This window comes from Ambystoma mexicanum, chromosome 6q (assembly GCF_040938575.1).
Source record: "Ambystoma mexicanum isolate Mex_15411 chromosome 6q, UKY_AmexF1_1, whole genome shotgun sequence".
NCBI lineage: Eukaryota > Metazoa > Chordata > Amphibia > Caudata > Ambystomatidae > Ambystoma > Ambystoma mexicanum.
The window spans coordinates 1,119,813,592-1,119,830,552 of NC_090937.1; the positions used below are offsets into that span (position 1 = coordinate 1,119,813,592).

The following is a 16,961-nucleotide window of genomic DNA, read 5'->3' on the forward strand; positions in this document are numbered from 1 at the left end:
TGCAGCCACTTGGAGCCAGTGGAGGGAGTTCAGCACCAGAGAGATGCGGTCCCTGGGCTTGAGGCCAAGGATAAGTCTTGCAGTTCTGTTATGGATTAGTTGCAAAGGGCGCAAAGCAGAGGCATTGGTATTGTGTAGATGGTATTGTGCAAGGAGGTGTTAAATCAGCAACAGATGGCTACAGTTGCATGTCAACTTTATTTTTAGGTTGCTCTTTGATCTTCTACAGCTGGTTCATTCCCCTTTAGTGATATGTTTAGGAACCCTAGGTCTGTAATGCTTTTTACTAGTTTCTGCTTTCTTACGCCCTAAAATTCACCAATATGGATATGTTGCAAAACACTGATGCATTCCATACTTTATGGACGTTTGTCATACCAGAACATAATTGGTGCCAGAATGAATTGCTAGCATGTTCTTGGCTTTCATAGTTAAGTCTGCACATTATGCGATTCATGAATATGAACAATACATTTTCACAAGGTGGAACCCACGTATGAACAATACATTTTCACAGGGTGAAATCCACAGTTTTCAATCTTACACGCAGCTGTTTCCATGCAGCCATCAGACTTGCATAATCCCACCAGAAAGACTTTGGCATTCCTACAGAGGCAAGCAGCGTGTATGAATTTGTTGTCTGCAAGAGGATATCCAGCTCTACGCCTTCCCTACGGGGGAAAGATTGTTTTTAACTTTAGCACAAATATTCGGCTGCATAGTGATGAATCATTACAATAGTTGTGTGTAATGCACTAGCAGTGTTGCTGCTAGGATTTTTGTAATTTGTCCCTAAACATTTGGGAATCAGAAAAGAATTCAGTATTTTAGTAGTAAATAACTGGTCTATAGGACAGAAGCAAACACTAATAGCCAGGCACTTTCCAAAGAATGGTTGGTATTGTGGTACGTAACTGAAACACTGACATACTGCTGAATGTGGCTGTTTCGTTTCTTGGCTTTGCTGCTACTTTTATTATATAGTAGGATATTACATAGTAAATGAAAATTTGGATCATTGAGGAAAAATGTGTTCTGTCCATAATGTGGACCAGGACCCGTGTTGGTTGACAGTGAAAAACCATACTGATTTGTTATTTTTATGTTTTGTTGTTGCAGGGAGTGTCTTGGAAAACATGAGGTAAGTTGTTGATCATTTATGCATAATAATGTCTTTGACTTAAGTATTCCACTGATTTTGTTTTTTAATAAAGTGATCCCATATTCAATGAAGAGGGTCTTTGTACTGTTCATAAGAATACAACGTATTATTTCTTGTGGATACCATAATCTGATTCCTCAGCTCTTGAGATAGCTCCAAGGACAGACTAGATCCGAAAACCCTAACATAGCATCTGGGTGGCATTTGCGAGGCTGCAGATTGACTGTTAGTGATTTTTAAGTCAGTACGCCTATTCGTGAATTTGATGGCCACTTTTTGGGGTCCCTCGATATTTTGCTTTTTGCCCCGGTCTTCTTTTGGTTCCTTGATGTCTTTTTGGTGGCTAGAGGGACGTTGTAGCCCCCTTGCCACTATGTACCTTTTTTCCTTCTATTAGGGAGATGGTATTGGGTCTTTGTGAGGGAGAATTCTGAGAAATGTGCTAATTCCCTTCTACCTTAGAGACTGCCAGCTCTTTTTGCTGGACTTTCAGACTTTTAATTTCTAACCTGGGGAGAGTGAGACCTTTTTCCCACTCTCTCATGTATTTTTCTGTGATTTGGACTCTAGTGTTTCTTTTGACTTTGTAGTCTGACAAACCCCATAGGCAGCATCTTTACATTGTGGCACACAGCACCTTCAGTGAAGTGGCACAGGGAAGTCTCTTATATTTCCCAAAGGTTTAAATACTTTCTCTAGGTGAAACTACTGTTTCCAAGAGCAGTGTAAGTGTTTATTTGAATACTTGTCACTGTGAATTGTGGGATATATTGACCCACTCCAACAGCATTGCCCCACATCACTAAACTGCATTTGCGCAGAAACAACCACAAAAGGGTTGCTCTGGTTCCTGTGAGCGCCATGGCTCAAAACTGCTTTTTGCAACAACAAAAATGGCTGCACCCTCCTGCTAAGCACACATCGGGCAGGATGGAACCAGGGGGCACATTAAAGGAGATTGCCAGTGGGTTCCCACATAAACAAAAGGAAGAAAGTGGAAAAAGCTGCTTTGCTGCAAAAGCCAAAATATCAATTGAAAAGAAAACCTTTTTCACCTTTAAAAAAAAAAATGCGGCTCTGACGATAATTCCCTCGGTTCCTTAACGTCACTGTGATTAATAAGCCCTACCAAGCCCTGTGTGTTTCACTGTGCCTCAGCAAAACCAGGCATGATTCTGAATTGACGAGTCCAGTCAAACCAACTAAAAAGAAATCGACCAGGAACCTTACTTTTACTCGCACGGAAAACGCAGTCATTTTCTTGCAAAAGTATCCAAAACTCAGCTGTTCAGAAAGAGACTCTAACTAGCTGAGCCATGCCTACTTGAATGTATCCGTGCTTCCGAACAACTCCAGCACTTCAAGAGAATAACTGTAGCTGCAGACAGTGTGTGAATCTGCTGGATATGTATATAAACTTTAAAGATTTTTATCTCTGCATCAAGAACATTTTTAAAAATTTCGTAGTTGGAAGTGATTTTTGTGTGCTTTCTTTAGAGACATGATGTAAATCACTGACACCTTGGGGGCAGAAAGGGCAAAGTATTGAGGATAAACAGAAAAGTATCAACGTTGCAAACATACATTTTTGTACATACATCCCTTGGGAGAATGCGCACCTGTGTATAAAGTTAGGGAATTTTGGGCCGAATCTCTCATGCTCAAATTTACCAAAATGTGTCAGAAGGGCGAAACAAGGTCCCACAGACCCGAGGATTGAACGGATATGTGCTGCACAAAATATGTAACCTGTGTATATAATTTGCCAATAGATTGCAATGGTGAAAATGTATGTTTTTGGCAAAATCGGATTTTAGTAAAGTAAATGTGGGAGTTTTTGGACATTTAAAACTTGCCTCTTAAATCTGACATCATTCCCTTTGAAATCCAACCAGTTGAGAGCAAGGCGGAGATTAGCACCCCCGTCGGTCCAAGTAGTTTAGGGGCATGCTTAGTTAACCCTGCCCAGCCTATACTTTGCACTATAAATAAGGGTCCCTGCCAATACTCTAGATGCACACTTCCTGATTTCCTGCGCTGCGTTCCTGTAGCCGTCATCTTCCTGATCCAGATCCAATTACCAGGCCAAGCATTGCTGATCCTACTCCAGGGCCCACTGCAAAACCCAAGCAGTGCTGATCCCATTCCCAGCAAGGCCTCCAATATTTAAAAAAAAAAAACACTAAATTTCCCATTAACAAGGGGAAGGAAAACTGTGGTACCTTTGGTATCCTGATCCATCCTGGCTTTCTGCCACTCACTGCATGCTGCTGCAATCCTGCTACCCTGATGACCTATGGTATCCAATGACCAGAATTGCTAGTCCACAAGTGCTACCCGGTAACCAGAACTGCCCAGCTGTTTGCAAGGTGCCCTGCCGTGTAGTGACCATAACCGCTGACTGTCCAAAATCCAAAAACTAAAAAGTGGACTGTGAGTATCAATTGCCACCCCATCTAAACCCATCGCCAATCTTGTCTTGGTCCTTATCCCACTCACTAAGTCATCATATACTTATCCTGATAACTTGTAAAACTGTCAATAATTTTTGCCACACTGCCATTGATTTCTAGTGCTAGCGCCATCTCTTTAGTAATTTTGTCTTGTGAAATCCTAAACCATTAATCCTATTTCGAGTGATCGGACTGGTTCTGCCACAGTTGGCACTGGGGCGAGAGGGTTGAACTCGCGAATCAACCCTAGAGCTTACTGTGTCCCTCCTTGATGGCCTAGCCTGAATACTGTAGTGTAGAGTAAAACTGTTCTAATCACATCCTGATTTCCTTTCCTTTTTCGTGCCTTCATTTACTCAAAGTGCACCTTCTTAGATCTTGCATAACTTATTCAATTTACCAGCTAGAGACTTACTTTCACTTCCTTAGTGTACCTGTGATCCATAGCTATCTCCCAACCAAAAACCTGCATTGCGATTTACAATATTTCACCTGTTTTTCAAAGAAACTGTTTTAGTAAATTTACACGAAAACAGAAATATTTGCAAGGTTTCCAATGTGTCATTTGGATTGTAAACTGTTTTAAATCTTCCATTAACTTTTCGAACTGTATGCTCTCGCTAATTCATTGCTTGTGATTGTTGCTTTAGTGAAGAACTGTACTTGTTTCAAGGTTTTTGCACACATTCCTTATTTTATCCATCAATTTCAGAGTGTCTTTTTTAACATTGCAAGGGTTTCAAATCCGTTTTTCACTCTTATTTGGGGAAGGAAGGTTGGATTTCCATTCCATTTTCAACTTATTCCTGATCACCTGCTGTTTCCTTATATCCATTCAGAATTGATTATTTGTGGGTTGAGGGAACTTTGCAGGGGGAAATCCTAACTTGGGTGCTTGCTGTCATAAATCAAAAGTGCTCCTATCCTGTTGTGCTGTCTATGTACTCCACTAAAGTCAAACCCAGTGCATTGCTCACATTCTCATTTGTAACTATCACTCCATTGGTGATTGCTGCCCCATAGTTAAAAGTGTGGGATTTCTTTTGAATTTTAATAAATATTGCATTTGACCAACCAGCATGGTTCATGGTCCATTGAGACCTCAGGTATTTGAAAAGGGGGTGTATCATCCCAAAATTGAATCCACATAAATGAGGAGAAAAGCACTTCAGTTAGGCGCTACATACTAGGCCGAGACCACGGTGTGCGTGTCGCCTGATTGAAATCCTTAACAGAATCTCTGTGTAAAAACCGCACAGCTCACATTGCTCCCTCTTGAGAGAAGCCTGGCTCTTCAGCCACATTAGCAACCTGTCTAGTATAGACTTATACCAAAGGTTGGGTTACCTATTGTCAGGAGGACAAGGTTGGTGTAGTCTCCCAAAGGGTACTGCACACAATCTTGCCTAACAGTCTTCCCTATGGTGCCTAGTTCCAGGGATGCCTCTGAGGCATCCTATTGCTTACCTAGAGTGATTCTTTCGCTTACAATTGGTTTTAGGGAATAACTTGGTGGTAACCGTGCTTTACTCTTGGCTTCACTAAGGGTGCAAGGCGTTTTACCACGTTGATAGCCCAATGTACCTTTTTGGTAGCCATTTGTGTACCAATTGTTTTTTTAAATACTGCTCCCAATCATTTTATTTTCTAGGGCTTCCCTTTGTCTTGGTAACCATGAGGTGGCCTCAACATGGCCCTTCGATCATGTGTACTCCTTGTAAGCCCATCATGGTAGACTTCATTCTGGTCCTAACTGGTGACTGGAGATGTCACTGGACTAGCCCTCTCAGTTCATTTGGGGGTGGCTTTCGCTGAGTCAGTCCCTGTGACCAACCATATGATTGGTCATCTGAACTTCGGCCCTCAGCTGCTGTTTGTGATTGGTTGGTTTGTGGCCAAGCCCCTGTCAAAGGGGTATTTAGGCTCGGCCCTATCCATAGCTTGCTCTCGTTTGCCGTTTCTGTAACTTGGAGTTGCCAGGTATATTGACCTACTGAAGGAGTTTTCCTGCCAATGCCTGCTGCTTTTAAAGCTGTCACTTGTCAATACTTGGTAAGTGCATCACCATGGCTGTATCCCCGTTTGAGTTTTCTGCTTCCAGAAGTCCAGTCCGGATTTCTCAGACTCCAGGCAGCTGCTGGGTTAAGCTCTCCACTTTGGGACCATTTCTGGGCCGGTTTACCGCTGCCTCCCACTGTTTAATGCCAGGAGTCCAGAGAGGTTATGCAACTTCTTCACTGCGCTAGATCTTCAATTTGGAATGTGCTGAGGGTGCCACCAGAGCATTTGCTGCTGTGCTGCTGCCATCTTTTGGTTGCCCTGCTGCTGGGAGTAGTTAGTTCAAATTCCTTCTCCTCCTTGGAGTCTCCCTCTCCAGATCCTTCACAACTTGCTTAAAGGTAGCGATCCTGGATGGATCCTTTGCTTCTTCTCTCGGTTGCTTGGGCTTTCGTTGGCCCAGGGTTCATGTTCTAGAGAACTGATTCCTGCAGACTGCACCTGTGGAGAAGATCCATCTACCTACCAGGTTGTTTCAGGTCCCTGGAGCCACTTCTGCCAAATCGCTGATGTTAGTACCTACCTTGGAGTGCTACGAAGGCTGATTGTTCACAATGTTCCCCCTGGTTTACCCTTGTTCCACGGTAGTGATTCCTGGGAGGCGAGTCCGAATCGCGATTCCCCATAGACTTGCATTGGGGAGTCCTCTTGTGCTACAACTTCTTCTTCTGGGGTCCATCTTCCGAACTCTGGAACTCTTCCATGGGGTCTCCCGTGGCCTCCACCCGTGGGCTAGATCAGACTTACCTTCCGTAGTGTGGATGGGCCTTGAACTTTTTCATTGATATCCTACAGAACTTTGGACCGACACTCCGACTCCCATTAAAGTGACACTGGGGTACTTACCTTCTGGACATTTTTCATGAACCCCCTAGAAGTTCAATGACCTGGGCTAATATTCACTATTTCATTATCTACGTATGGCTTTATTCCCATTTTTAAAGTCACCCCTTTCATTCCTGCACTGGTAAAAATATTCTGGATACACTGTGATTGAATTTAGTATCAAAGTTTGCACATGAAATGCGACTGGAAAGTATTGTGGCTGAAATGTTCATTGAGTCTTAGAAGCTTTGGCTAAAGTTGTGCTTTCATCCTCTGTGACCTTAATGAATTATACTATGGGATCGGGCATATTGTAATAATGCCCTATGATGTGTAACTTCATGGTAAGTGTGTTTAAAGCCTAGGGATTGTAAATCAATTTTTCTGCACAGGTACAATAGTGGCTTCCTTCTTTTTAATCCCATACTCTGCTATATGTGCTAGGTGCTGACAACCAGATTTAGGACCTTTTACATGTAGTAAGGTTGCCATGTGTCTTTATGACACTGAAATTATTTGTGCAAAGTACTGGGTGCCTACCTGCTTACTAGGGTGTATGGTTTCCTGCTTCGCCGCACCCACTTGTAATTTTATGTTGGGTGCGTGTTAAAATGGATTTCTCAAATATGGCCTGGTGGACACATTTCAGAAGGCCACCCTAGTTCTAGTGAAGAGGGGAACTCTGGGAAGTTAACCAAACCCAATCAAGGCAAGAGTGGTCAAGGCGTAGTTTTAGGAGAGTTGAGCGGGGTCAGGGGTCCACAATGAGTCTACACAGTGAAATACACAATGATTCCACTTAGACAGGCAGGCACAAAAATAGCATATTATTTATAGGCCCAAAACACTCTAGGAAAATGAATTAAATGGGTAATTATACATTACATAACACTCTAAATATAAAACATATATACAGCTACCTTTTGGTTTTAGAAATGCACACAATTCACCTAAACATCTGAAAGGGTATGTAAGGAGGTATGCATTGAGAGAAACAGTCCACCAGAGTATAGGCCCTAACTTTGAGTCCAATCCCAAAGTTTAATGGGGCTGTGTGCCCAAAAGTTCACAAAGCTCTTTTAGGAGAGGGAACAAGGGCAGGGATAGTTCTTGGCATGGTGAAAAGGGTTCCAGGAGACTTCACAAGGTGTTTACAGTTAAGTAGCTTTAGCTATCCTCTAGAGCAGTTCTTTTACGTAAAAGTTAAAAAAAATGAAAGAATGGAATAAATCAAAGTTCTTCACAAAGTTTTACAACAGAGGAAATACGGATACTGGTAAGTATTGTGACTACTCGCCGCCCTTACTCCGATTTGTCCCAAAGGACTTGATGTTAGGTAAGATTTTCATATTTATGATGAATCTTCCTGACCTGTGTCAACCCCAGAACATTTTGCTTGGACTTGGTAATTATTTGCCTTGTCCCTAGGTGAGTGGGCTTCTCTTTCCCCTCTCGCCTAGTCTTTTACTCTTTTTATGGGTGGCCTTTTTATGTCTCTCCATAGTGTATGATTGGATTTATAGTTTCCTATCTGGGCTTATGCTGGCTTGCCCCTTGAAATTTCTTTTTTTATTTCTTGGGTGAACTTCTGTTCCCAAAAGGTAAAGTGGGATTCATATTCCCTTTACATTTTATATAGTGAGCCAGCGCCCCCCACCTTATGTGGAGTGCTGGGGGATACAATATACACCCTTTCTTACTTACCTGGTAAAATTTGTGTTACAATTGCAAGTATTTGTATTTTATTATGTTTTATATAGCGCTTTTACACAAAGCGCTATACAATTCAAAAACAAAGTACGGTTCAATGATGGTGGGAAGTAAACATTAATATGGCTGAGTTAATTCAAATATGTACTCTTACTGGCCTGACTGGCCTAAACTCACTCACTCAGGGATTGGAAGAGTACATGGTAAATTACTCACCTTTAGGGCTGTGCTTTCCCTGAATTGCCTCTGGGCACTTCTAAAATAGTTTCACTAAGTTCATACTTATACTTGAAGTGTTAGACCTCCAAGAAGTTTACAAGTTAAGTTGCTCCCTCTGAAGTTTGTTCTAAAAAGTAGCATTGGTGTGTAACAGTAGCCATTCTTGATAGAAGAATGTTACCTATGATCAAGAGATCCTTGTAACAGTGTTGGTCTAATCAACTGTTTCTATAATTGAATAACACTGTATATTATGACCAATTGGGTCTACTACCCTTGATTTCTTATTGTAATCTAAAAGTAACTAACTGTGGTTTTACTCCCCAAGAATACCTTAATACCATTCTGAATGTCTTATAGGTTTGACTCACCTGGACTGCTTATTGTAAGGTTGTACTTTGGTTTGTATGACATAAGTATTAAGTTGTTTTTTATAATTGTGTTTACATGATATGTTATAGTACTTACTTTCCCAAGATTTATCTTGGGCTACTTGTATTTAAATAAACCCTCTGGGCCTGATTCATGGAACGTGTTCCTATGGGATTGCGCCATTATAAAACACTTCCACGAATCAGGCCCTTTATTTTTACAATACATAGGGCCCGATTCATAGAATAAAATAGCGCGGAAAAAGGGGCGCTTGCGTGGTAAACGCACACAAGCGCCCATTTGTCAATTCATGGAACACATTGCGCGTTTCTTACCTGAGACTTGTGCTGAATCCGCGTGGGTCCAACATGTCACTGCGACACCACGAATGCCTTGCGCGAGACGCCCAGCGAAGGCTCATACTGTCTAGTGCAGTCACCTAAACAGGGGGCGGAACACGTGGAATGGGGCACAACAAGCGTAAATGTGGGTGTCAAGCGGGAAGTACCACAGTAAAATACTTTCAACGCCCGCTAACAACACGTATTCATGGAATCGAACAGGGCTCTCCGGGCCGTGGAAAAAGACGCTCTAATCCGGAAACCCGTCCGCCACGCGAAAGCTGGCGTAAATGTCACTGCGCACTAAAAACAATGCATAAAAAGTGCGTGCAAAAGCTACGATGAATGTACCATTTTTTGCAGCAGTGATCGTGGGACACCGCAGGAGGATAGCCAGGTCACGCATTTGTTTACCCAGGACCAGCCTTTTTGGGGGTGCCTGATGACCAGGTCTATGGCAGGTATCACATCACATCACCCACCCTGTGCTCCCAAGCACTGAGCCCCTTGGGAAAGGTGCTCAATGTACTGCATTTTTTGGCCACTGGGTCATTTCAGCAGACAACTGCCATAGTCAGGGGCATTTCACAGGCCACACAGTCATGCTGCCTGCACCAGGTGTTGGCAATCATGACTGCACGCCCCTCATTCTGCAGGCACATATACATATACATAGGCATGGCAACATATGGCTCATTGGTGAGTACAAATGGCCCTGCAAATGCATGCATGTCTCACACAGACAAAACCACACCACTGACAACCCATCTCACCTCTACAGGGGACAGTGCCTACCCTCTGAGCACCTACATGATGACGCTAATACAGAACCCCACCACACCACCCCAGGTAAGATGCAACACAGCCCATATTGCAACTAGGGGCATAGTGGAGTGCACATTGGGAGTGCTAAAGTCACGCTTCCGCTCCCTTGACCACTCTGGTGGTGAGCTACTATATGCACCACCAGTAGTGTGCAGGATCATTGTGACAGCATGTGTCCTGCACAATGTTGCAACACAGTGTGGCATACCGGTGGACATGGTGGTGCCCCCACATCCCCAACCACATGCACGGCGGCTGCGCATGGGAGGGGAAAGGGCACGTGCCGAGGCTGCCCGTACCCAGCTTGTGGCACAATTTTTCACCTAATATCCAACCCCTGCAGAGTGCACACAGCCCTGGCACATTCCAGGTGACAATCGATGATGACAAAGTCACAATCATCTGTCCCAACCTTAACACCCTGAGAATTTGTCCTTCATTGTCTGCATCCCTTAGTACTAAAAGTATCTCAATCAGGTGTGCACAAAAGGTACACATGGAAGATGGAGTATGCCACCAACACCATGCCAAAGTACCGTCCTAAATGCCAATATGTCACCTAAACCCTCCCACACTTCATGTCACCTGGAGGGAGAAGGTGCAGGGTGCACGTCAACAACCACATGTGTGGATGTCAAACAAAAAAAAACCTCCATGGGTTAATGGGATGCATGGCTATCATGAATCGGGGGACCTGTCGCTGCTGTCGCCACCCTCTGGTGTTGCATCAGAATGTGGTAGTGGAAAGGGAGGATCACCACTTATAGCCCTGATCTGGTCTCACGGGAGTTGCATCTGCTGTTCAGACCGCCTACTGCTGGATGCCTCGAGTGCAGCCAGTGTAGTCCTGAGGGACCTGTACTCTGACCTCAGTGCTTCCCTTTGGGCCCGACCCTCTGCAGCCATGGATACGACAGAGCTCTCAGTTCTGCCCGTCGGCTTCTGTTGCTGGCCACCATGTTCAGCATGTGTGAGCGGCATGTGGACCGCAATACCTGCTGCTGATGCTCCACCTGTCTTGCTGGGGGTATCCTGGAATTGGTCACCCTATCCATGCCCCGAGCCAACATCTCATATGAAGCAGCCTGTTGTGCAACAACATATATGGACTGCTCCCACACAGCCAGCTGACACACGTCCACTGCGTTGGCGGACACCAGGCCTGCCTGAGCCAAGGGTACCTGGCCCTTGATGTGATTGCGCCATCTGTGGCTGCAGGACTGCATCCCTCCCTTGATCAGCTGCTCCAGGACCAGGAGTCAATACTGTGGAGCGTGACCCTGCAACCATAACCACCACAGACAGATGTACTGACACTGACTGGCCCTGTGAGGCGTCCCCCCTGACCCCTCCAGACGCTTGGGATACAACAGCACCCACAGTCAATGCACTCACCTGCGACAGCACAGTAGTATCCATATCAGTTTCACCACCAGAGCCAAAGGCTTCCTCGGAGGCGGACTCGGACTGAGTCAGTGCCAGGATGGCCTGTAGTACCAGTAGTTCTTCATGGGCTACCACACCATGTCCTCCACTGGTGGTTGGTCATGGCTCAGTATCCTGTTCCTCCTCCACCTCCTCCTCTGCATCCAGTGCCTCAACACCTGCACATGGACAAAAAAATACACAAAGAGCCATGTAAATAGCATAGCCCACACACATAGGCATCACAATGTCGTCATGCAACAAATCAAGCTGCCATGTCACAAACTCCTGCATGTACACAGTGTCAATACAAGTGAAGGGTAGCAGGAAAGCAGCCACGGACGTGTGTGGAAGGGCTAAATGCAACGTGTAGTGCATGGTGCATAGCACTTGCTACACACATGAGCACCTGACTGGCATAGTACATTCACCAACATCACAGATGCAAATACACATATGCCACGTAGCATAGCCATGCCTGAACTGTAATACTGCATGAGATGGAACTTGCTGACTACTGTCCCAGAGCCATGTACCATGGATGTGACATGACATGTAAATCACAAACTCAATACACAAGTGTCACACGGTGCTACGATGCAAGGGTGGTGGAATAGAGTGAAGCCAGACACACCCATCCCATGAGGCCAGGTCACATTGACATCACGCGAGTGAATGGGCATGGTGAAGGTGAGACCTGTGGTTGGAAGTGGGAGTGGGCAGTGGAGTACATGGAGTCCATAGGAATGGCATACCAATGAAATACAACTACATAATCAGCAATGAAAATGCGACGGGCTGGTGGAAGTGTATGTGCAGACATCAGGTGTGAATTGCTGCTAGAGGGTTGTAGGGATACAGTAAACAGCCATCGAGTGTGGGGGATGGCAGAGAGGCAGTGCATGGGTACAACTGGTGGCTCAGAGGCCCGTGTCGGAGATCGAAGTGTGGGCAGGTGACTAGTGCATTCTCTGTCATCCAGGACTCCAGCATGGGAGAGGAGGTAGAGAAAGCACAACACATGAGGAAGCATCAGCAGTGCCCCCAGACCCGGAGAAGGTTCACCTCCAGTTTCATTGAGGCAGGGAGGCTGTACCAGAGTGAGGCCCCAGTCGAAGATAGACAGTAACCACCAACTAATTGCTATGAGAAGTAACTGACCCTGAGGGAGTAGGAAAGGGATGATCAAAGACCATGTGAAGGAAGCGAATTGGGAAGATGGAGTTGAAGGAACTGCAGCACCAGGACCCATAAGGCTGTGTGGACAATGCACAGTGATTGGAAACGAACAGTCGTAGCCACTGGGAGCCAGTGCCATCATCACAGTCCTAGGGAGATTCAATACCTGGCACCAAGACAAAAGGACAAGCCCCACTGCCCAGGTCAGGATGAGTTGCAGAGGGAAGAGAGTAGAGCCACAGAAATCTTGCTAGAGGCTGTTACATTACCCCACCATAGATATGACCAATCCTCTGGAGACAGGGAGTTACTGGGGGAATGAGAGGAAAGGAAGAATACCCCTGAGGTGCAGCTGGCAGGGTGCCATCTTAGAGATGTCAGATGTGCGGTGAGAATGCAAGTGTGGAGTGCAGGATTGTCACAGGCTATCCGCCATCACAGGTTGGAGCAGGAAGAGGGCCAAGAGAGCCTGGACAGAGAGTGACATGGAAGGAGTGAGCAGGTGTGGTGATGGGGTTCGTCTAGGTGTACAGCACATTGTGCGCATGCAGTCTGCAGGACAACAAGCATGTGTCAGTCCTCCATGACATGGTTCACCCATGTAAATGCAGGCAGAACTGCCAGACAATCATTACACTTCATCCAAGCAACATACACATGTCCTGGACACACAAGCATCACCACTCACCAGACCTTTCCTCATACATTGGCAGGTCTCCCACGCCTTGGATCTGCTCCACATCAATCATAGCACCTATGATCTCCTTGTGTGGAGTGAGTTCTTCGTCCTCTCGTGGTGACCCACCTCCAGTCACCTGAGTAGAGGCGTAGTTGGCACTAAGCTTATCTTTGGCTCTGCGCCAGAGATCATATCAACGCTTCATTGCGTCAGAAGCTGAGCGCCTCTAATGGCCCAAGACGTTAATAAGATTGGCAACACACTGCCAGTGGGCCATACGCTGGGCAGGCGTATGTGTGCCCCTTGCCCGCACAAGCATGTCGTGTTCGTGTTCCTGCACGTAATCCACGAGAATCTGGAGTTCCTCATATATAAAGCTCCTCTTCCTCGACGTGTGGGTCTCCTGTGTCGTACCTTGGGACTGATCCTGTTTGCCTACCGCACGCTTTGCCTTCTTGCAAGGTCGTGCAGATCCTGAGTGGCTGGGACCACCTGGGTCAGTAGGGGTTGGAGCACTGGTGGCCCGGGCTGTGGCATCACCTACAGATGGTGTGACAGTAGCTGCCCTTGCAGGTGGTTATACCTGGGTGCTGGTGCCACGAGGCTGCACAGCATGTCCCTTCCCCTTCGATGCACGGATAGCATCTGCCCCAGCGTCTCCGTGGCTGGGGTGGGACGCACCACAGGCCTGGCTGTGTGGCCCAGAGGCTGGGTGGTGAGGTCTGCAGCTGCCCCTGCAGCTACCCAACCCTGGCTGGTGTGTACAGCAGTTGACACTGCGCCATCTGGACCCTGGGTGCTGGTGCCAGGACGCTACACAGCATGTCCCTTCCCCTTCGATGCACGGATAGCATCTGCCCCTGCATGTCTGTGGACCGTGGTGGGGAGCAACACAGGCCTGGCTGACTGACCTGGAGGCTGGGTGGTGGTTGCTGCAGCTGCCCTTGCAGCTTCCTGACCCTGTTGGGTGGGGGGGCATAGCTCTCCCTGCACGGGCCGGGACACCGTGCCCACCTCTGCCACCCCGGCCACCTTTGCCTCCCTTCCCACTTGTTGCCCTCCCAGTCATGGCACAGATGGATTTGTACAATGGGAAGTGCAGCTATCGATTGTCCTCAGCAATTTGAGTGAGGGGTCAGTGTACATGATGTTAAACGTACCAGTGTGCCCCAGCAAAGCTCGATGTAACGCCACGGCCAACGTTCAGCACGTCTCACGTAAGTTACGCTCTTAGGGCCTTTCCTCTGATTTCACACCGAAGCAACATCATTGGAGGCAAGTGGCAACCCCCCCGATGCCCCCCCTCCCACAGCGATACAGAGGGCTGTCAGCTTCTCAGCCAGGAAAGTTGGCATCCTGGTGGAGCAAGTCCTGGTGCATTATGCTGCCCTCTTCCACAGACCATCGCATGTCGTCAAGGAAGGACGGAGGGGTATCTGGTCGGACATCCTGGGTGCCATCAACGCGAAGGGGGTGGCACCCCACAACTACTTCCATGTCCACAAGCGCTGGGAGGACTTCAAAGCCATGACCACTGACAACAAGCAGGTCCTGGAGCTGTACGCCCAGGTCATGGATTTGGAACTCCTTCTGGAGTCGACTGGTAAGTGTCTATGTGTACCTGTCCACCATTGTGCATGTAGATATATGGTTGGAGTGTGCACCTTGGCCTGATGTCTGGAAGGCCTCTTGTACAGATGTCTGTTTTCATGTCCCAGAAAGTGCTGCATGTGAGTCCATTCAAGCATGTGTCACATCAACGGTGTTTGTGTAGCAATGTGTGATGCGCGGCAGCATGTAATGACATGCACATGGTTGATTTCATGTGTTTGGACTTTGCCATGTGAGAGTTGTCACACATGGGTGCTTTTGGCAAAATCCTGGACATGCATGGTGCATATGTGCATGTGTCTGAAGAGTGAGTGTATGACTGCCCAACACTCTGGGATGAATGTCACTTTAGCATTAATTGTGTGATTGACTCATACTGCCAAATTGACCACTAGTGCACTCTGACGTGATAGCTCCATGCCCTGCTTCATGACTGTCAGATGATGTGTGTGAATGAGATGTGTATGTCCCATGGTGCATGTGAGATGAATGCACAATATTGAGGTGCTGACAGTGCCTTGTCCAAGGATGTGATTGTCTGCTGAGAATGCCAGACATGATTGTGCATGTGTGTTATTTGCACTTACCTGTGTGTTGTGGACGGTTATGATGGTTGTGCCTTTTGACAGTGCCACTCATGTACATTTGCTTTGTGCGAAACCAACAAATGTTCAGTTCCCTAATGTTTGTGGTCCATGGCTCCTTATCCACAGCGACGATGGAAGAAGAGGGCGGAGAAGGCGCTGTGGAGCAAAGCAGCGGGGATGCCTCCACCAGGCACAGATGCTGGGCCCAGCCACGCTCCCAGCTCATATCATCTTCGGGGAACGAGGAGACTGGTGCCGCATCGGAGACAACGGCCGCAGCTGCTGTGGGGAGGCCCACGAGGGTGAAGTTGGTTGTGGGCTCCTCGGCAGTTGGACGGACAGGTGAGGTAACACAGGGGCAATCCGATGCGGGAGACGGTGGGGAGGCATCCAGGTTGGCAGAGGGGGAGGAGGTTGAGGAGGCTGCATCAGCCCAGACCACGGAGGCCGGCGGGGGTGATGGTGTGGGTGTGACTGGTGCAGTCCACACTCAGGGGCCGGAGGCAGTACAGGTCGCTGTGGAGGGGCCTGTGACTGATCCTGCCCCTGGGACTGTGACTGCACCAGTATGCACCTGCGGGCATGCCCAGGCCGGACCCATCCGCAGGCGGGGGATGCTCCACCCAAACGGAAACACCAATACCTGTGGATGAAGCAATTCGGAACAGGGTGGAACCGTTGCTAGCCGGTATCACGAGGCATACAGGCACCATCCGTGATGATGTGCAGGCTCCAATCGGGGGCTTGCACGCCATCACAATGAGGTCTGGCGTCTCCTGAACTGGCTAGCACATTTCCTGGTCTCAAATTGGGTACATGGGCTGGCTACTGCTGGGACCCCCCTCCTCGTCTTCCTCCTCTGTGCGCCAGTTTTCCTCCCTGCCGTCTTCCGGCCCAAATGTCACCAGGGCCCCCTGTGTACCTGTCCCATCCCTGGCGGCCAGTCTGGTGGAGATCACATCCCTGCCAGAGTCGGGAGTCGAAGTTGGATCAGCAGAGGTGGTCGCCACGCAGATCTAACCGGCGACAGAAGCTGTGGCAATGGAGGAAGAGCAGGCACCTAGGAGCAGGGCACGTGCACGACAGCCCCGGGGGTTGTCATCATCGCAGAGGCTGTCCTTGAGGCGCAGGCACCGGGCTAATTTGGCAGCAGCAGGCTTGGAGTAGGAGGCTACAGGACCTTACACAAAGGATGTCTTCTGTGTGGGACATTTTGGGCCAGCAGAGCGGCAGCGGGCATGGGATGCAAGACTCACCAAAGCCAGGGCAGAGAATTCACTGCGTCGGGCAGAGTGGCTGGCTGAGGTCCTCGAGGAGACTTGCAGGGAGTTTGAGAAGAGCATGTTGGCGTCCCTTCAAGCCCTCGAGGGGGAAGCGGAGCCCCGCCTAGGGGAAGTGGACACAGTGTTCGATGATGCCTTAGCAGAGACAATGAGGGAGCATGGTGAGGAGAAGTACTAGCCCGCTGCCATTGTATATAGTTATTTAGGTGTACATTTCATTTTTTTGTTAATT

General features: G+C 47.5%; 1 protein-coding gene across 3 annotated transcripts in view; it reads left to right on the forward strand.

Moving 5' to 3' along the window:
* NFXL1 (nuclear transcription factor, X-box binding like 1) overlaps positions 1 to 16,961 on the forward strand; it is a 1,058,117-nt gene that overhangs the window by 618,180 nt on the left and 422,976 nt on the right. For all 3 annotated transcript variants that reach the window (XR_011282282.1, XM_069631709.1, XM_069631710.1), the window contains exon 16: positions 1,120 to 1,141. Coding sequence is in view for 2 of the 3 variants with exons in the window: in XM_069631709.1 (XP_069487810.1) it covers positions 1,120 to 1,141 (22 nt within the window). In the remaining variant the exon portion in view is untranslated. The remainder of the gene's footprint in view (positions 1 to 1,119; positions 1,142 to 16,961) is intronic.